Source organism: Helianthus annuus, chromosome 8, assembly GCF_002127325.2.
Source record: "Helianthus annuus cultivar XRQ/B chromosome 8, HanXRQr2.0-SUNRISE, whole genome shotgun sequence".
NCBI classification, from domain to species: domain Eukaryota; kingdom Viridiplantae; phylum Streptophyta; class Magnoliopsida; order Asterales; family Asteraceae; genus Helianthus; species Helianthus annuus.
Genome location: NC_035440.2, coordinates 148,370,405 through 148,392,595, shown reverse-complemented (window position 1 = coordinate 148,392,595; position 22,191 = coordinate 148,370,405). Strand labels below are relative to the sequence as shown.

Here is a 22,191-nt window from a genome sequence, read left to right as displayed (position 1 = left end):
TTGACGTATCTCCTTTGTTGGGAGAAGTTTGCCAGGAAACCTCTGCTGAGATCATCAAAGCTTCGAATGCTTTGAGCAGGAAGATCGTTGAACCAAATTCTTGCTGACCCAATGAGGGTTTGCATGAACATTAGGCAACATTCAGCATTCGACCATTTTTCTATTCGAGCAGCACCAGTGAAGATTTGAAGATGATCTTCTGGATCTTCGGTCCCATCATACGTTTTGATGTGGGCAGGCATTTTGATTTTTGACTGGAAGTCATAATCAGCTATCTGTCTTGAAAAGCATGAAAGGTTGCTTGGCTTGTAAGGTTTAGCCAAGTCCTCTTCAGGTCTCGTGCCTCCGTTGTTATTATTGCCTTGGTTTCCCTGAGCGGCCAGCACTTGATTGATGAAGTGCTGCCAAGGGAAGTGGGCCATCATCTGAGACATCACATTGGGCACGAAATTGAAACCTTGAAGGCTTCCAGGACCAACCGAGCAACTTACCCCAAGAGGGGTGTTGGCAACAGCACTTCGTGCTAAAGGGAGCACGGACAGGGCTTGCTCCCATGTGGTATTCAGAGAAGTGGGACAACTAGTCACTGGGGATTGTAGGAGTTGGTCGAGGGTTAACTCGTGTCCCAGAGGAGTACCACTAGCGGTTGGTTGGGAAGAAAGAACAGGATGGACAGTTGGGTTTGTCATAGTAGACAAATAAGGATGAAAGTTTGAAGGGTTGCTGGGACCGGCCTCACCTCTTGTAACAAAGGGTGGTAGAGGTGGCCCAGGAGACAACGTTGGTTCAGGTTCGTCGTAATCGAGACGGATCCTTACACCTTTTTCCCTTTCTCTGTTCACATGTTGGTTAAGGAGTGATCTTAACTCAAGGAAGTTATTAGCGACCCCCTCGGGGGTAAGTTCAACGCGTGTAGGAGTGTCAGACACACCAACGTTGGGAGACGGAGCTCCAGATCTGGATGGGGTTGGTGTGTTAAAGGTGAGGAACTCGGGTGTACTCCCCGGAGTTGAAAAAGGCGTTGTTACTGTTGTGCGAGCTTGGCCACTTCCCGGGGTAGAGGTGTTAGGAACCTGGTTCACCTCCCCCGGAGATCCACTTTCTGACATGGTGATTTTGAACGAAAGGAGCTACACGTACCAGGTCTCTTCTGAGGAGAAATAGCGGCGTAGCCCCACGGTGGGCGCCAACTTGTTGATGCAACAAACACAGGACCAAGGATGGTAGCTTAACTGGTCAGGCAAAAGGGCTGAAGGGTTCAGTTTTGCCTAACGCAGGTCGCGGGGTCCCTCCACGTTTGCAAAACGTGGAAGGAGGTTCACTAGTATGATTGAGATATTTGCTTTGAAGTTCCTTCTTCGAGACTAGCTCGAATCCAGAAAAGAGAGCAAATGAGATGAATCTGATGAAGAGTACTTTGGAGGTGACAAAGAACTCTTGAATGACAAGAGATTAAGGAATCTCTGCTTTTTTGGAATGTCCAGGAAGTGTCTTCGAGCTGTCTTCTTATAGTGGAAGACATCTCTCGAAATGGTATGGATTATACTAGTGGAACCTGTTTGCTTATGGAGGGTTTCCCCTTTTGGGGTTCAAGGCTTTGGACCCCTGGTTAATAGGATGTGCCTGTACAGACCTGCTCTGACTGTGTGAGTTGGTGAGCGTGAGTTGGTGAGATGAGTTGGTGGACATGACTAGTTACTGTTCCTCGATTCACTCATTATTCAGCTTTTCATCCAATGAACCTTTCAACCTTTTAAGCTCTTTGCATATTAGTGTTTTTATTTGCCTTTGGGCTACCCCCGTCGTCAGGTATGGGGTGGCTGAGGGTGAGAGTCATAATACTTAGGGTGTTGGAGAGAAGAGGGAGAAGGGTGGGGGGGAATGACTACTGGCCCTGAGGGTATTCAACTATTGAATATTGGCGTTAACATATGCAAAGTTATAAAAGAGAATCGTTCAAAGTTTTCATTTTCTTGTAATTTTAAACATGTTTTTAGTAAATTCACTCATGTATTTTTAAGATACAAACTGGGTCGCCTATCACTCCCATACTAACTAAAGCCTAAGAGAACGCCAGGGATATATTTTAACATCTTGTAATGTAATTCATTTATCTGAATGAGTCATAGGGGTTGGGTTCTAATCATGGTTAAATGAATGTATACAAGTTATTAAATGTATGTTTTTACTTAAATTGCTCAACCCCACAACACGAACCAGGTTAAAAACACGACTATTTAATGAGTTGCCATGCCACCTTAAGCATGTCCATGATCATCTTCAAAGACTAATGTTGTCAATCTATGCCAATGTATCAATCAAACTCGAATGATATGTGATGTATAAACTCACAATTACAGGTTTACATGGCAAGCATAAAAGAGAATTGCGATAAAAACAAGCGATGTCAAATCTTACGACGAATTAACAAAACGTCGAGCAGCAGTTAAAGATAACTCCTCGAAAACCTGAAAATAACAGAGATAATTAAATATTTCATAACATAAAATAGGCATCGGATTTAAAAGATGAGACGGGTACACACAAGTTTCCTGTAAACATGTTGGAACGCCTTCACGAACCCCTCAGCGTCAGCATTACCAACCTGCAATATGAGCAGACATTGTGAAATTTTGGTGATTGGTTTGGGTTGTTTTAATGTCAAACTAACAAATTTAACTAAAAAGGGGCAAGAATGTAAATACAATCAAGGGGTTTTTATGACGCTACTGATCTGTGAAAGTGCTAGCGTGGATTGAAACCTAACAGATCATAGATGAAGAAGCTAACCTTTATAGCAGAGTCTCCAATTTATTTAGAAAAGAACATTCCAGAACTAGGAATGGTACTATAGATATCAAGTCAAACATTTGACAAGCTCAGACAAAAAATGTGTTTGGATTTATTTTTGCTAAAAGCATAACGCAAAAGATGTGGTTGGTTATACTAACGCAAAACAAAGTCATACCAAAAATCCTCACATAAAATGCTAAGTTCCCATAAGGCATCATCGGTGGGTGACTATAGCATAAGGCGAGTAAAGCCCCTTGCTTACAGGTCCAAAGTTGTGCCATATTAGATCTATGATACAGATAAAAACGCTTAAAAAATATTAAAATATCATAATTCATACATAAATTACTACTATTAGGGTAAATTACACTTTCGTCCTTTATGTTTGTATCTGATTGCAATGGATGCCTTTTAACTTCAATAATTACAGTTACAATCTTTTATTTGGAAAACCCGTTAAACCTTAGGTCCTTTAGCACTAACCCAATTTATTTTTAATATTGGATGGTGTCACATGGACCCCATGTAAGGGTACAACCATCATTTTACTCTTTTAGGGACTATTTGTGTAATTAAACTAAACTTTTGAACCAAGTTTTATTCTACCCCCCCTCTTTTATATCTCTTTCTCACACACCCAATAAACCTCTTCTCTCTTTCTCCACACCAGCCGCCACCAACACTGCCCTACCCCACCCCTTCCTCTCCAACGATCTCCTCCACGCCACACCCATGCCGGCGACCGTTCTGCCGGTTCGTGTTTCGTGTTCTTCAGCGACCGTTGCGGAGGGAGGTTGTTAGGTTGTTTATGTGGGCGACCATTCTGCCAGTTCGTGTTCTGCGCTGTTGTTCCCGTCCTTTAACAACTTAACGACAACAAACTGTATGTGTGAAACCAAGGTTTAAAAGAACGGAAACGAGTTTCGAGGCGTTTTCACTTCGCCTCACGAGGCGCAAAGCCAAGGCGGTATTAATAAATAAATATAAAAATTATATATATTATAAAAATAATAATACTAACTAATTTCATCATCAGATTCATCAAAATCATCAAAAACACACTTAAAAAAGACATGAAATGCTTGAAATTGACACAAAAAGTCAAAAACATCAAAAACAACTATCAAAATCCCCTGAGGCGCAGTTTTCTTAGCGCCTCAGCCCCTCTGAGGCGCATATACATTAAAAACACCATCAGGCGCGCCTCAGATTCGTTTTTTGGTCGTTTCACCTCGAGGCGCGCCTTGAGGCGCACGCCTCAAACGTTTTTTAAAACCATGTGTGAAACAAGGTGTGTCCTTACCGTGCAACGGTCGCCAGCGTACTCGTGATTTTGATTGGGGATGTGTGCTCAAGTGTTTGTTTGGAGAGTTGGATTGAAATGGTTTGGTTTAGGTGTAGTTGTTGTCTGGAATGTTTGATCGAGGGGATTAACGGGAATGATTCCCTCGAAACAGTTTACAACTATCAAAAAAAAAAAAAAAGATTTCTCATTTGATATCGATTATTGTCTCACTTTTTAAGAGGCGCTGGTTATAGATTTTGAGTGAGGGTGGAGGATACATCAGAACTTGCTAATTGTTGACGGAGATATGTGGTTAGGCGGTAGTGATGATGGTGTTGGTGTTGGGTGGTAAATGGGATTTTAGAAGAGAGTGAAAGTGCATGTGTGACTATAATAGTGGTGGTGGGTTCCGGTGTTAGAGAAAGGGAGGGAGAGAGGTGAGAGACTAAAAGGTGACAATAATAGTGGTGGTAGTGGTGGTGGCAAGTGGAGAAGAACAATGACAAAAGGATAGGGTTTTATTTATAAATATACTTTTAAATAAAAGGGTAATGTAAAATGACTGAAATTCCCTCATGTGCCTTGCACATGATCAGACTTAACTGTTTAACTTGACTGGGTTAGTACCAAAGGATTGTGACTGTAGTTATTGAAGTTAAAGGACATCCATTGCAATCCGATACAAACATAAAGAACGAAAAGTGTAATTTACCCTTACTATTAAGTCATTTTTTTATTCTATCTTTTCTATTAAGATTCTCATAATTTTTAATGGATCATGATGTCTTTAAACAATAAATCAAACCATATTGCCAAATAAAATTGATTTGATCGGTTACAGATACAAAAATTATTTTGGGCTTCCTTCCTATAATTTCCCACTTGTTGAAAAAATGTAAAGAAGGCATAGAACCATAATAGAAACAAATAACCGTACCTTCTTAGCAGCAGCAACTTTTAGCTTCTCCCAAAACGCATCTATAAAATAGCAATAGAGAAAGAATTAAATAACTCTACAAAACAAGATCATTCATTCTGTGAAGACCATTTTCCACATATTCTAGAGACATAGTTGCAATAGAGATTACAAACTCAGATGGTAAGAATAGACATTTTACTTATAGTAATTTAATTGTTTCAAAAATCAAATTTGGATGTTATTATCTGTTATTTTATAGTTTACATGAAATCCCAACAAAGTTATATATTATGCATATCAAGATTTAAAATAGTAACTAGAAATCTGATTACCTTGTCCATCAATACCTCCAATAACCTTGTCCCTTGCACTCCCATCAATTTGAGAATTCATACGCTCTCTTATCTATCAAAAGTAAAAAAATGTTAGAATGAAAAATCTGGAAAATGACGACAAATTCCAAATAAGATATGATAAAAATAGCATACCCTGCGTGATGCCTGAGTGGTTAATTGCCTTTGAACTTCAGACTCGGCCTAAATAAAATTGCAACATTAGTTACAAGCATGTATAAGCACTCTTAATGAAATATAAAAAATAACACATGTAGTGGACATTTCATCCAAAAAAGCAAAATAATTAACACAACGAATACCATGTTATGGTGAATGCCAATTGTGAAATGACCACAAAAAAGTTTCTGGGCATGAGTTGGGTACTTTCCCCAAGAAGACGAAACCATCTTATGACAGCCAAAACATATAAATCTTGTTCATCTTGGTTTAAAAAAGCGCGAAGCGCTCCGAAGCGTTTTGGTTCCAAAAGCTTTAAGCGAAGCTTCAAGCGCGAAGCGAGAGCTTCACGTATACGAAGCGCTCCATATTATATATAATGTTAATTTTATATATATGTATAAAAAATAGCTATCCATATTATATATATGTATTTTGTAATGTTAATTTTGTACTTTATGCATAAATTAAAAAGTTTAAGGACCAAATGTAAACTACTGAAGATAGAGGGGGTTAAATGTTTAAATAGACAAACTATCTTTACACTTTTTAATTAAAAAGTTAGAAGTTTCAGGGACTGAATGTAAACTAATGAAAGATAGAGGGGTTAAATGTTTAAAAACCTTAACTTATAAAAACCCTAAAAGACAGATACGCAGCCGCTCTCAGCATCTCTCTTCTTCTTCTTCCCCCTTCTTCCTGGTTTCCGGCTGAAAGCAACTCCGTCGCCGGAATTTGTCGCCGGATTTCACATAGGAAGTCGCTATATCGTCGATATAAGGTCGATATGTACCTTGTAAAGACTGTTGGGCTTAAAAAATGGCCCAAATGGTGATCTGATTGGCTGGAGCGTCGCTTCACAACTTCATCGCTTCGCCGCTTAAAGCTCGCTTCACGTAATGTAACGCTTCAGACCCAAAAAAGCGTTTTTTCCAGCGCTTCAGCGCTCGCTTTAAGCGCACTTTTTTAAACGCAGTTGTTCATATACCAGATTGAACCCCATATGGCAAAGAGGGTCTTTTATTATCCGTTTAATTTTTCCACATGTCCACTTTTTGCACATTATTTATAAAACTTCTCCTTAGTAACATACACAAGTTCGACACGTAAATCAATTAACATCCCAATATACAAATTCTCCCCGTAAATGATAGCTGTGAATGGTTTGCTGTCACCAGCTTAAAAATGAACTAGTAAACTACAAAGAACATGTATGATCACCACTAAAAGGATCAATGATCGACAGTCATAGACTCATAGTAGTAAAACTTATATTAAACCATGTAGAAGTTACTTGTCGAGCAACAAATACATACTTTTTTCAGTTCAGTTCTATTCTGCGACATTTTCCCTTTACGAGATAACTTTGTAGAATAGTAACCAAGTTTTAAAAGTGTTCCAATTAGGTCACTCAAATTTCAAAAGTGTTCCAATCAGGTCACTCAACATTCATTTTTCATTAAAATTAAGGGGTTTTTCATCCATTTCATAGGTAACCGTGATTATGTGGATTTTTGTTTATTTTTTCCCTTTTATTTGATGCTAACGTCGAGTGATGACGTGGATTTTAACTTGTTTTTTTAATTTTTAATGTAATTAAAGTGTTTTTAATTTTATCTCCATTTTTTTCTTGACACATGGAAAAAAGGACATGGCTCGATTTGAATTTTAAGTTATTTAATTGGGACAAAAACGATACGAGTGACACTTTTAAAAGTTGGTTACTATTCTGCGACATTTTCCCTTTACTACTATAATGTATTCTTTCTCACTATCAAATTCAATTGCTGAGTTTTGCCTTTAGGTAGCGTTCGTTTCATGGAATGGAAAGGAATGGAATTAGGAAGTTTTTCTTTGTAAAATTGATCTTGGTTGGGGGAGGGAGGAATTTGAAATCCCATGAATTTCTTTAATCAATGAAATTTGTGACTATTTCAACATTCCTTAGAAATCCTTCACTCGAATGAAGGAATGGAATGGAATGTTGAAATAGTCACAAATTTCATTGATTAAAGAAATTCATGGGATTTCAAATTCCTCCCTCCCCCAACCAAGATCAATTTTACAAAGAAAAACTTCCTAATTCCATTCCATTCCATTCCATGAAGCGAACGCTACCTTAATGTAATCATATTCTAGAATGAATGCTTAAACAAAACAACCACACAAATCTACAGCTAGCTAGAATATAAGCCATAACAATTTCTAATTATACGAATTAAGTCAATCAATAATCACTTGAACTAAATCCATGCCCTAATTTGTAACCCACAATTTTACATCTCAAATATTCGATTGGGAAAATTGATTCAAATCAGTCAACAACAACTTCCTATCGAAATTATTCGTCAACAAGTTCAATTTTTATGAGTTTTTGAGATACATATGATTTGATTCCCCGTGGCGAAAAAGAAATAGAACGTATCTAGGGATTTGAACAATAGGGCACACATATATCATATTTAGAAATTGAAATAGTGAGAGATGTACATTATAATCGCGAGTACGAACGACGGGAAAAAGATGAAGAACTCGTTGAAATTCAAGCTCATCCATGGCTCTCCGATTGTCTGAGCACAAACACAACGGATGGCTGGCTGGCTGGCTGGCTGGGTCGGGTGCGCTACAAATTCGATGAACCTTTTAGGCTCTATGAGGAGTCATATCTTGTAATTTATGCTCAAACCCATGAAAACACGATAGGCTTTTCTTAGGTGCCCTTTGTTTTTTAACCACTTCTATAGTCTGTAATAAAAATAAAAACATTATTTGTTTTTTTAACTATGGAGACTTTTAAAATAAACTGGTGGTGGTGTACGTATGGTGGTGGTGGTAGGTGGTGGTGTGGACGGTGGCCGGTGGTGGTGGTGATGGACAGTGGTGGACGGTGGTGGTGAATGGTGGTGGTGATGGATGGTGGTGGTGATGGATGGTGGTGGTGGGTGGTGATGTTCAACCCTCTGCAATGCAGATCTTAGAAAATTTTACAAGTGGCTGGGCTAAGTCTGCATCAATAAGAGCTCGCGCAGACGTTTTTTAATGAAACGTCTTCGGAAAACAAACAGTCTGTGCGTTACAATGTCTGCGCGTGGTCTGCCTGCGCAGAGCTTTTCAGGAAAAACAAACAGCACCTTAATTAACTAGCCATTTACCCGCGCGATGCAGCGGGAGTGGTGATTTACAATAGGATACTCATTTACCGTTAGTTTATTAGTCGTCTCGTGATATATTGTATAATACTTAAGTTAGTTTTCTTATTCGTGATATGTTGGCACTGGTTTTTCTGTAGTTTATCGATTCTATAGTGATATACTTTTGTTAATATTTTTAGCCGTAATTTCGGCTTGATCTATCTACAAGAAGAGTACAAAACAAGGAATTATTTGTAATTAAAAACAAGAATAGTACAAAACAAGCAAGTAGCTGGGATAAAACACCAAAAAACAAAATACGGGGAGTCTCTTGTACCGTCACCCTAGATTATGTCAATGTTTTGATTGAATGTAGTCCTAAGGCTTGCAATGCAACTTAGCTTTATTTATGTATGTCACTGTTTTGATTGAATGTAGCCCAACCATATTATATAATAAATAGAATAATTTTCTTTGTGCGACTCGTATGATGTTCAATACGGTGGTTACAATCATCGCAGCTGCTAATCATGTTTATATCCAAATGTTCTTTTATCATCACGAAAATATAACAAGATGTTAACCTAATTAGACAGAAAGAATGTTACTGTCAGGTAGACAAATAATTAGGAACACCACAAACTATAAAAGTGTTATGTGCAATTGTTTAGCTCAAGAGTATACTGGGTGCCATACTTTCGCACGTTTGACCCGTTTCTTTTTACAATACTATTTTTTGACCCGTTTAACTTTAATTCGCCATACTTTCGCATGTTTGACCCGTTTCATTTTATGATGGTATTTTTTGACCCGTTTAACTTTAATTCGTCATACTTTCGCACGTCTGACCTGTTTCTTTTTACGATGCTATTTTTTGACCCGGTCAACTTTAATTTGCCAAACTTTCGCACGTTTGACCCGTTTCTTTTTACGATGCTATTTTTTACCCGGTTAACTTTAATTCGCCACACTTTCGCACGTTTGACCCGTTTCATTTTACAATACTATTTTTTGACCCGTTTAACTTTAATTTGACATATATTTTGGCACATCACAACATATAATTAACCCAAAATTGATCAAAAGACAGCAACATATCTCATTTTCATTAGTGTATCTAAACATTGTAACGTCTTCAAATCTAACAAGCTAAATAAGAAAATTTCTACCTTTTGAATACATTGGACAAGCTACGACCTACACAATCTCATGTTATCCTTCCTTTTCTTGTAATGCCGCCTTATCTGCCTGAAAATAAATATTAGTGTTATAGCATAATTTCTACCTGTTAAAAAAGTATTACATTGACAACCAGTAATTATTAATAAATATAAAAACATACCTTCTTTTTTTGACATCCGCTGATATAATGACCAGGTTTCTTGCAGTAAGAACAATTTTTTTTGGCGCTTCTAGAGAAGATTTGATTCTAGTTGCACGTCTAGGACGACCTTTAGTATTAGTATGAACTACTGGATCACGAATAGAAATTTGAGGCATCAAGTTTACTTGCGAACTTCCCACATTAGAATCTTGTGGATTCGTATCAAACTATTTCGGCTTTGTTCGAATACTTTGCTCTTCTAGAAACTTTAACAAGATGGTATCTAGTTTCTTTATCTCAGATGGGAAGTCTCTTGCTTGTTTGACAGCTTTTCTAAAATTTGATTGAACACACCATAAAGATAACGCGCTGACTTCATTTCCATTATGTATGTCTTCAAGCCCAATAGTGCAATTATCCGACTTATACCTAGCATCAAGTGTCCACCTAGGTAAAATATAATGATCATGAAGGGTTTCAACGTGTCTCTTCTTCAAGATATATAAGATATGTTTGCATAATATCCCGTATGTTTCAAACTTTGCACATGAACATGTGACATCTATCTTCTCAGAGAGACGAAAATTAACATTTCTCCAGTATGTTTTATCAACATCCAATTATCCAACCTTATATTTGATTTCTTCTGAATTCTTGCTTATTTTCTCATGAGTCAAGTTCAAGGTAGCTTCGGTCCATTCTTTTTTGAAGTCTTCATGGTCTTTGAGCTTCCTAGTGTAACGTGAACTTGCTTTTGCCTCTATTAATAGAAGAAAGAACTGGCTTGGAGTCCATAGTCTTGAAGTCTTCATCTTCTTCGGCAGCCCTTCGAGTCTCAACAGCTTTATCATACTGGCTTACGAACTCATTTAACATGGTCTTTGAGTTCATAAATCCATCAAAAAATGAATGAATACTCTCGCTTCTTCCACTTGATGTCATGCCAGCAAAAAAACATTCCTTCAAGAAGGCTTTAGCCCAATATTTACGTTGGTTATACATCTCCGTTATCCAATCGCCACTTTCAAAATTATATTTTTCACGTAATAGTTCCCATCGAGTTTCAAACTCCTCAACCGTATTAATCTTTACCCATTGCTTGTGTAATTCTTGAAAGTCACTACAACATGCTTTAAGTGCTCGAAGATGTTCAATCTCATGTTTCTTAATATGCCATGAACAATATCGATGTCGAGTTTTTGGAAAAACGCTTTTAATTGCATTGCCAATAGCTTTTTCTTGATCCGTAATTATTGCTGATGGATACTTGTCAAACATGCATTTTAAGAAATTTTGAAATAACCATTCAAAAGTATCTTGTTTCTCATTTTCTAATAGTGCACCACCAAAAAGTATGGACTGACCATGATGATTCACCCCGACAAAAGGAGCAAATGGCATCTTAAATTTGTTGGTCATATACGTGACATCAAACACAACAACGTCCCCAAATTTTACATATGAGTCTCTTGATCTACTGTCAGCCCAAAAAATATTTCTTGGAGACCCGTCGTCAAATAAATCCACAACAAAATAAAGATTAGGATCCTAGTCTTCTATTAGTTTATCTTGAAAATGTTTAATAAGCCTGTAAAATTCCTTACCTTTATATTGTTTCCGCTGATCTGCTAAGATATCTGCACATTGCTTTGATGAGACATCATTTTCATTTGAATCTTTCATGGTATTTACAACCTTCTTGATTTGACAAGGATTCAACCCGGATTGACCAAGTTCCGACACTAGGGCTTTGCATGCCATTGAGCGGTGAAACTTTCCATGAGACTGAGCGGTAACAGTTAACTCATGATTATGTGAGTCGTTAAATCGATCCACAAACCATTTCCCTTCTTTATTTTTTGAAATCTGAATATATGCTTCACATCCGGTCCTTAATTCTCTACGACGTTTCTTAACATTTCCATTAGAACTATTGCACTTCATGTCTTTAAAACCCTCTTTGTTACACACGAATTTCCTTCGATAAGGCTCGTTTGTGGTCTTATTTTTAAAAAACGAAGAAATACGTATTCCAAATCCATGTAAAAACGCATAGCGATTGTAGAAATCATATGCATCATCGGGAGAATCAAAAATCATTCCCATTACATCATTGGCTTCTTCTTTCTCAAACCCATAATCTATGTCTACATAATTTATTTTCTCTGTTTCAACGTCCGGGTTGTTATTGTTGGCCAAATACCCGTTCGCGTCAATATCTTCAATTAGATGTGATTTGAAAACCGTTGTGTCACACCCCAACCGATGGCGGAAACATCGGGATGAGACGAACAAATTGCTCAAAACAACATAACACTAAATGTGACAATATGAATTAATTCATTTTATTAAAACTAAAGAATAATACATTGTTTCAAATAGTAAACATAAATTCAAACATTGTTTAATTGCTAAAATGGGTAACTAAAGCCATCCTAGCTTGTTTCTTGAGTCTTGTACTAATCAACCTGCAACATGTATTAAAATAAAATCAACAAAAAGTTGGCGAGTATACAAGTTTGATACATAGCATAGTAGAATAAAACAAGTTTTGAAGTTGCTCAATATCCAACATGAAGACGATGACACTAGCTACCACTTTTCAACATCGTTCAAGTTGTTTTCAAATATCGTTCAAGTTGCATCCAAATGAAGTTGCACTCAAAGAGTGTTGAAGTTGCATTCAAATATCGTTCAAGTTGCATATAATGAAGTTGCACTCAAAGAGTGTTGAAGTTGCATTCAAATATCATTCAAGTTGCATATAATGAAGTTGCACTCAAAGAGTGTTGAAGTTGCATATAAATATTGTTCAAGTTGCATATAATGAAGTTGCACTCAAAGAGTGTTGAAGTTGCATACAAATATCGTTCAAGTTGCATATAATGAAGTTGCACTCAAAGAGTGTTGAAGTTGCATTCAAATATCGTTCAAGTTGCATAGAATGTGGGGTTACACGCATCAAATCGTTTCATGTTTAAATGTGGATAGAGTGTGATAAAACTCAAGTGTTGTGTAATTTGAATATGGAATACATGTTGCACCCAAATGTGTTTAAAACGAAAATGGGATCGAGTATACTCACATTGGTTGCGTTGCGATTTCTTGTAAGTAATGCACGAGTAAAGATTGGAGAATAATCCAAGAGAACGAACAAAGCGATTATCCTAGATATGAAAGTATCACACGTAAACGATCTAGTTAATTTCTACAAGTTAGATAATTCCTAATTTTTAAGGTTTACAAATTAAAGCATTTGGTTATTATAATTGATTAATAATAAAGGGAAAAGATCAAATAGGAAGTTCTTATTATATAAGAAAAATGAATTAATAATAAAGGGAAAAGATCAAATAGGAAGTTAATTTTCGCTAGGAAGGATAGGAAGCCATAGGATTATGACATGTGGCAAATTTTGAAATAAAGAGAAAGGGTATTTTAGTCAATCCAACTCCTTCTTCTTCATTTTTCAAAACCCAGTAAATTCAAAAACCCACCATTTTCAAAACCCACCATCTTCAACTATTTCTTCAATTTCTATCTCAATAATCACTACATTATAGTGCGATTTTCATCACCAATCAATGATTCAGAACCCGATCAACGTGTTCTTCAGCTTTTTTTGAAAAAAAAACCCAGTTTAATTTCATAAAAAAATATCGTTTTTCCGGTGATTTTGGAGATAATCACTCGATTTGTTCGATTCGAGCGTTGATAAGTGTTTCTATCATTCAAATTTCGTCAATTGATGAAGAAATCGGATTTGATCCATGTAAGAAATTCTTTAATTTCATTTTCACGATCTGGGTTTTTGATTTATTCATTGTGTTTTACGATCTTTGCGGGGGTCCGGGGGCGGCAGCCCCCGGTAGCGGGGTCCCAGGGGCGGCAGCCCCTGACGGGGTCCAAGGGGCAGAGCCCCTGGCTGGGGTTGTTGTACTAAAAACGCATCAGAAAAATTAATTTTCTATAAATTGGCTCATTTCGAAGACAGCAAATCGTAGACAATTCAGACAGTTCACAGTGACAGACAGTTTTATGTGTCCATTGCGTTTTAGAAATAAGAGAGTTTTATGTGGTTTCTGCCTATTGCGTTTTAGAAAAAAAACACATTTTTAAGTGTTTTTAGTCATTGCGTTTTAGGTAAAACACATTTTTTAGGTGTTTTCAGTCCATTGCGTTTTAGAATGAGTCATTTTTAAGTGTTTTCTGGCCATTGCGTTTTACATATAAGACATTTCTTTGTGTTTTTGGTGCATTGCGTTTTAGGTAAAACACATTTTTATGTGTTTTCTGGCCATTGCGTTTTACAAATAAGACATTTCTGTGTGTTTTCTGGCCATTGCGTTTTACAAATAAGTCATTTCTTTGTGTTTTTGGTGCATTGCATTTTAGAAAAATGTCATTTTTAGGTTTTTTTTTCATTGCGTTTTACGTAACTGGTGGTTTTTCTATTGCGTTTTACGCAACTGGGTTTTAAATTTTTTTTTAAATATAGCAATAGTATACTCGTTTTAAAGATAAAAAACGCTCGTTTTTTGGTGCAATTTTTATAAAAAAATAATGTCGTATGAAAGAGTTATTAACGTTTAAAAAATGGGGGGGGGGGATTGGAGGAGAGAGAAACTATTGGCTTGGATTGACTAGAATGCCCTTGAACAAACTTACGCGCCTCTTTTCTTCTTTTCAATTTCCCTGATTTAATCTTAGCCCTTAATTAACTTAGGGGGTGTTTGTTTTTCTTGAAAAGCTCTTCTTCTCCTCTTATGTCTGCGTCACGCAGACCACGCGCAGACGTTTGAGTCTGCAGATTGTTTGTTTTCTTGAAGACATATCACTTAAAAAGGTCTGCCTGACCTCTCTTTGGTGTAGACATGGACCTTCCTCTTCTAACCTCTTCTACATTTTTTCTAACATCACAAAACACAGCTCTTCTTCAAGAAAACCCTAATCCCTCCTCCACACCTCTCCTCCACCAGCCTTCTTCTTCCCTGCCGCCGCCACCACCTCTCCTCCCACACCACCGCCACAACCTCTCCTCCCACACCACCGCCACCACCGCCGCCACCACCTCTCCTCCCACACCACCACCACAACCTCTCCTCCCACACCAGCCGCCACCACCACCACCACCTCTCCTCCCACACCACCACCTTCTTCTTCCCTACGGTTTGTGTATGCCCATTTTCCGATTAACGCTAGTATTACGAATAATAATACGGCAATTGAGATCAGGAGCTTTTTAGGTGAAAAGAAGGTGGGTGTTTTGATCTGGTTTTTTAGTTCATTTTGTACTTAATTTTATTTAGTTTTTGATAAATTAGTTGATTGTTTTATGTTGTATGCTTATATTGATTTTGATTTTGTTTGAGCTTTTGTTAACTGTTGATTTACTATAATATGTTTAGATTTTAGTTTTTATTTTTTTGTGATTAGAAATTGTTTATTTTTAGTTTTTATTAATGATAATGAAATTTAATTTGTACAGATTTTAGTATTTTTTTTTTTTTTTGTGATTATAATTGTTTATTATTGGTTTTGTTCAAACTCAACAATACCAGTATTTGTTATAGACATCACCAAAATTACAAAAAAAAAGCTGATGGTAAAATGATTTGAAAATTGCTTTCACAAAATGGTTCTTGATGCAGAGTTTATCAAATTCGAACTGTTAAGTTGATTTTTCTACTCATAACTAAAAGCTGGGTTGAGAAATGAGTTTGTGAATTTTCAACAGATCTTTGCAGAAGTTAAAAAACAAATAGTCTTCTTCTTGCAGACTGCAGAGGTTTGGTCCACCTCTTCAGCTGCAGATGTCTGCAGATGTGGTTCGCAGACTGCAGACATTTTACCTCTGAAAAAACAAACAGCACCTTAATGGATGGTCAAGATCATTTCCTATCCTTCCTAGCCAAATAAACTTTCTATTGTATCTCCACCCTAATAATAAATATAAAAAAAGAAAAAAAAACTGTTAACTTATGATTTAGAAAAAAGAAAGAATGGATTTAAAATAAAAGAAAGGGAAAAAATATTAGCTTGTTTTATTTGGACTACTCTTGCTTATTGTTGAAATCATGCTTATTTGATTTATTCATAGTTACTTCACAGTAACTCGATATCACTATTAAAATATGAAGTAAAATACTTGTATGTTTATCTTTCAGTTATTATACTTGTAAACAAAAATTGTACGCAAAGTACTTATATTAATGTCGCCTATTATACAGTAAAAATATAGTCTTTAAAGAATATGTAACTGAATATTAATGTCGTAAACGATAAAGTTTCAATCAAAGATCAAACGAGAAAACGAAAGCAAATAGAAAACACAAGAAGTTATACCGAGACACGTCTAGTCGGGTTTCGGTTCTGGCGACGTCTGCGTCCTCCGACGCTATGAGTTCTTCTCCGGCGAGACTAGTTTACTCCGGCAAGGTTGTTCGAAAGATGTTGTGAGTGTGCGTGGTTTTAAAACAGGGATGAGGGTGAGAGGATGTATCGAGATGTTTCGAAACAGATCGTGTGGGTAAAACCGTGGTGAATGGCTCTGCTTTTATAGTCTTCAAAAGACTCGTAATATTTGGAAACTGATTCGTGATTGAGTCCAAAAAAGGAAACGCGGAAATTGATTATAATTCTCGCAAAATTAGCAAACAAGAAAAAGGAAAGTATAAATCTTTTAGTCCACTGTCTCTGGGTTATATTCGGTAGCGGAATCGAGAAATCAGGATATAAGAGAAGGAAACAATTGATTTTGCTGTTAACAGTTGGCGGCAATTGTTCAAAAAGAAAGTTCAACGCAACGAAGTTATAAATATTATACGTTTCTTTATCCATCCGATGTGAAGGTGGTGGTCCACTGGTTAAGCTGTTACCTGGTGGGCGGGTAGACCCGGGTTCAAACCCTGCGGTCCACTTTCTTTTTGTTTTTAAGTAAGAAAAATGTTACCCTTTTGCCCCTGAAGTTGCCTTAACCGAACTAACTGAGTTATATGTTATTCATTAAATAGTTAACAATCCATTATACTTAACCAAGTTATAATTTAACTATCATAGATATCAACCTTTAAATTAACTAATTTAATTAACTTGGTAAATAAACTTGGTTTACTAACTAGGTTAACTCCTTTAACTTAATTTATTTTTTTTAAAACTTAACGGAACTAGCTAGGTTAATAAAAAAAAACAAAAAGAATAAACTTTTAAATTAATTAAATAAATAACTATATTGATAATAAATAAATAACTAGATAAAATCTCTCATCGTTAATTTAAATTCATGAAAGAAAAATTTTCGAGGTTCCAAAGTTGGGATTCGGATTTCAAAACGGGTCGAATTTTGGAAACCCTTTTTGACGGATGTTACATTTAATATAGAAATTTTGAATCAAAGTGTATGATTTCTGGGAAGTAATTTATATGATGCTTAGTTACAATACATATACTTAAGCAACTGATATTGAACGTATACAAATTCAAATTAATCAATTGTCGTTGTTGGAAAGTAATTGTATGTAAACCTCTAAATAACAACAATCGCATTACATGTCATATCAGTTTACCTCCATCAACGACTAATTGGAAATCTGGATCGAAATCAATTGCGAGTGGTTGGAGATTCGATGTTAATAGGATTGGAATTGTTGAAGATGATGATTGCCAAACAAGGTCGAACGAATTTCTTGGATGTTGCTGAACTAAGTTTTACGTATTTGTTGGTGTAGGATCGTTAGACGACCTGATGAGTCGATCAGAAGAGTGCCCAGACTGAATCAGAGGTGGAATTCATTGATTCAGTCTTTGTTTAGCTTGATTTCACACTTTAACGTCTCTTTTATTAATCTGCTAACAATTTACAAGATCTGGAGACAAACTGGCAGGGCTTCGCCGTTACACCACACAACTGCTACTTGGTTCCGCTTATAAGACCACCTATATATAGGAATGGGGTTTCGCTTATATGGGCATGTCCATATAAGCGAACCTACATGACAGATAAGCGGAACTATATGATGACATTCAAGCGGAACCTCTACCTATGACACATAAGCGGAACCATGTCTAAAACATGATTTCTCGATTTCCGTGCATAATACAAACAGCCCTAACCTAAGACTCGAACTAAGATGTAGTCGACAGACAACTGCACCAACAGAGGCTTCGACTTTTAGGTGTGTCCCTTTTAGAGGATCTTTTGTTTTAAACAGCAGCGACTATCAATTTTATTGTTTCATCAGCATGTTGAGGGCGAGCTTATATTTCAAAGCTTTTGCAGAAAGTATTATCCGGGGACTAGGTCAGTATTTCCATACAGCAGAAGTCCCGGGATAATACCCCAGATATCACTGAACACAAAGACCTAGTATCTCAGAATACGGGACCCTTCAAACAGGATTTCAGGGGTTACCTATATATCCTGGAGATGTTCCCCACATAGACGCAAGTTAAAGTTATGTTTATATCCCAAATTGATCTACTAATTCTGTGAAAACCTATCGACACATCTTTAGCGAGACTGCTTAATTGCATTTATACATTACAAATCTTTAGCGTACTGTGCCAGTCTAGCTGATGTACTATCATTTCCCCTTATTCGCACTAAAACTCATTTTTTTTTAAGTTTTTCAATGTTTTTGACATTTTCAAATTTTCTAATTTTTTAAAAATTTTACTCCCCTTAAAATCAAAATATGTTTCAATTTTGATTTTCTAGGAAAATTTGAAACAAACTGTACAAAGTTTGACAACATGATATCGAATCGCTTCAATTCGCCATCCACTTGGCGTAAACAATCAGAACTCCCCCTCACAACAAACTATTTTCCCATTATGATTTCAAAACACTTAAGTTTGTTTTAATCAAAATGGTTTTTCCGAAAAAGTTAGTTTGTTTTACCAAACACTTGTAAGTTCGGGGTTACTTCATCACATTGTTTTCTTCATTTACATGACATATTTTACAATTTCAATTTTAGATCTCAAACATCACATGTAGAAAATCAAGTACAACTTAATGTCCCTGATTTACCACATGTAAGGCGAAAAATCACCAGAGTGAAATTTCTCAAGAAATGTGCCGATTCATGTTCCACGCTTACCAACCTGGGAACTCCGGTAAGTCAGGTTTTTTCATTTAAACAGATTCACCCAAGCCTGACTGTCCTTGGGTGATTTCGAATTCTTGTTCAACAATGGTGGAAAATTTTCATCATCCATTGTTAAACCTGAATTCTCAGATTTTACCTCAACAACTGGCTCCTCTGGCTTTGATGAACCAGAATCATTGCCTGAACGTGGCTTGTCTGACTGTGATGAGCCAGATTCATCGCCGACAACTTCCTTTTTCTCCTTTGTCTCTTTTATCCTCAAATTTGTATCTGATGAAACCGTCTTGCTTGACTTTGCAATCGAGGAAGTCGATTCAACAGAACTCTTATTCTTACCAACGGATGAACCCGAGGACAAGATCTTCTCGAGATACTCTCTAGCCTTCTTCCTCTTCTTCCTCAGTCTGTCTTTCTGCCCCTGTGAAAGTTTAACTTTCTTTTCTTGAATTGTCTGTTCTTGAACTTTAGGTTTTAGAACCTTCTGTTCATGGGGCTTGACTTTGACTGGAATCTTTGCCACTTTCTGAGAATTATCCCTCAATCTGTCATTCGATTTCCTTGGGCATTCTCTGGCAATGTGACCTTTGATTTGGCAGTTATAGCATCTTTTCGTCTCATAACACATTCTGTTATCATACCATGTACCACCTTTACACCAAACGCTCAGATCATAACATTGTCTGGCTTGGTGATATTCCTTCCTCATGTTCGCTGGATTTGGCTTTTGAGCACTGTGGTCCGACCTGCACCACTTATTACCAACAATTTTTGAGTTTTCATTTTTTACTTTTTGTAATTTTTCATTGCGATTGGATGATCGATCTGATGAACTTTTATTATCTTTTTGAACATTTTTCAAATTTTTATCTTTTTTTTTCTGTTCCACTTTCTTCTTCAAAGGTTTTTGCTTAGAGCATTCTCCTTTTTCGGTCGATTGAAAAACAGTTTTCTGAAACTTTTCTTTTACATCATCGGATTTCTCATCACAATCTACAACTTTGACATTGTCAAAGTTTGTGACATTGTCACTTATTGGAATGGAATTGATCGGTTTTGGACAGGGAAAATTCAAACTGTCTGATGCAGTCACAAAACCTATCAATTTCTTCTCAAGTTCATCGATCTTGTTCTTTGAATTTTCAGCTTCATTTTCAAGCTGAGATATCTTTCAAGATGAGACTTGATTGATATTTCATTCTCATTCTTCATGTTTTCAAGAACAGACTTTTCATTTTCCAAAACTTTTATCTGTTCTTGAAATTTTGTCTCATTAGCTTTCAGATTTTGGTTCTCCAGTTTTATCCAGAAATCTTCATTTTCTGACGATTTCTTTTGACTTTCAAAGTCTTTTTCTAACTCTTCAATTTTCTTTCTAGTGCATTCACCTTCTTTTTCAAGTTTAATAATTTTCTGAAGATGGGAATTTATCATTTTTTGCTTTTCAATGTTGTTTTGACTAAAAACATTTCTCCCATCTTCAAGAATTTTTATTTGACTTTGAAATTCTTTCTCAGCTTTTAGTTTCTCTATTTCAACAACATTCATCTTATCTTTCAACTTCTGGTTTTCCAATGTCAAACTTTTAAAATTACTTAACAGTTTGTCATTTTCATATTTCAGCTTTACACATTTTTCTTGCAAAACAAGAATCTGTTTTTCATCAGTTTGCTTTTCATCGTTCAACTTCTTGACTTCCGATGTCAAATTTTCCGCATTCTTCAAGAGTTTGTCATTGTCAGTCTTAAAGTTGTCACACTTAGAGCACACTGATTCACAACTTGAGGATCCAAACTCTACAGATTCTTCAACATTTGCCTTTTTCTCTATCTTGTATGTTCATGCACAAACAATTTTAACAAAATCAAGAGGGTTTAAATTTTCATCAATATAACATCCTCTCTTATAATCATACTTCATGTTTTGCAGCAAAACATATACAAATTCTTTTATTAATCTCAGTAATTATATCCAAATTGATTTTATCTAGATTTCCCAAATTCAGTTCATCTAGATGCTCTTTGATTTTATTCATCAATATTTTCTTCTTATCGGAATTTTCATAACTATGTTTTTGAAGTTTATTGATGAAATCAGATGGATGTAATTTCGAGAATTTAGGCTTTTGTTTTAATTTCTTTAGAACATCATCCCATTCGGCAGGTAAAGTGTCTTCCAACTTTTATATCTTTTCAGTATTTGTCAAATTTATTCCAAATGATTTTAACTTGTCCATCAAGTAATCAAATCTTTTTTTCATCTCTTTCAAGCTCTCATTCTGTTGACAAGCAAACCTTTCAAGTCTAAGAGTCCAAATATTCTTATCATCTTGGTCATACAGACTCGTATGATACCAACCAAATCTATTTAACCTTTCAACAAACTCATTTTCCTTTTCATCAAACATTTCTGCCATCGTTCAAATAAACCCGACAAATCTTCCACTCAAAATGTCACAAAAGCGAAATCCCAAATGTTGCACTATAAGCGAAACCTTGAGGTGTCCTGATAAGCGAAACTTCAAAGAACAGACAAGCGAAACTTTGATGTACGTATAAGCGGAACAACAATGTCTGTTCAAGCGAACCCTCAAGCGGAACTTCAACAAATGACCCTTGAAGCGGAACCTCACAAGCGGAACTCTACAAGCGAAACTCCAACTTGTCACTTGAAGCGAACCTTTCAAGCGAAACCTTACAAGTGAAACTCCAACTTGTCACTTGAAGCGAACCTTTCAAGCGGAACCACTTGACATTTGGAGCGAAACTACCTGATTTTGTTGACGTACAAGCGGAACTAGTTGGTCATAAAAGCGAAACTACCTGCTGTCCGAATAAGCGGAACCTAGTCCAAAGATAGTTTGATCCATTTTTAGTCCGTATTTTGGTCCAAAACTTTCAAGGGTTTGTCTATGTCCAATAACACACAATCTGTGAAAATTTGATCCAATTTTAACTGGTAAAACTCTCTGAACTGATGAAAGAAGGTGTAGAAATCAGAATTTTTGAGCGAAAACGAACTAAACGGTAAGAACTCTTCCTCCTGAGCTCTGATACCACATGTAGGAACGTTAGACGACCTGATGAGTCGATCAGAAGAGTGCTCAGACTGAATCAGAGA

General features: G+C 36.4%; 1 protein-coding gene across 1 annotated transcript; it reads right to left on the bottom strand.

The window, feature by feature from the left end:
* Positions 1–2,219: 2,219 nt before the first annotated feature.
* On the bottom strand, positions 2,220–8,203 carry LOC110895855. The gene is made up of 6 exons (XM_022143217.2): positions 8,000–8,203; positions 5,486–5,533; positions 5,330–5,402; positions 5,016–5,056; positions 2,546–2,605; positions 2,220–2,468 (listed from the first exon to the last, which is right to left on the bottom strand). The coding sequence occupies exons 1-6, from the start codon at positions 8,063–8,065 to the stop codon at positions 2,415–2,417; spliced, it is 342 nt and encodes a 113-aa protein (XP_021998909.1). The 5' UTR covers positions 8,066–8,203; the 3' UTR covers positions 2,220–2,414.
* Positions 8,204–22,191: the final 13,988 nt, after the last annotated feature.

What these genes read in the sequence shown, in the direction of transcription:
- LOC110895855 (XM_022143217.2), bottom strand. Translation starts at nt 8,065, where the DNA reads ATGGATGAGCTTGAATTTCAACGAGTTCTTCATCTTTTTCCCGTCGTT. An exon ending in TGGAGGTATTGATGGACAAG is followed by an intron (nt 5,057 to 5,329) that starts GTAATCAGATTT and finishes GCTATTTTATAG; the next exon opens with ATGCGTTTTGGGAGAAGCTA. An exon ending in AAGTTGCTGCTGCTAAGAAG is followed by an intron (nt 2,606 to 5,015) that starts GTACGGTTATTT and finishes CTCATATTGCAG; the next exon opens with GTTGGTAATGCTGACGCTGA.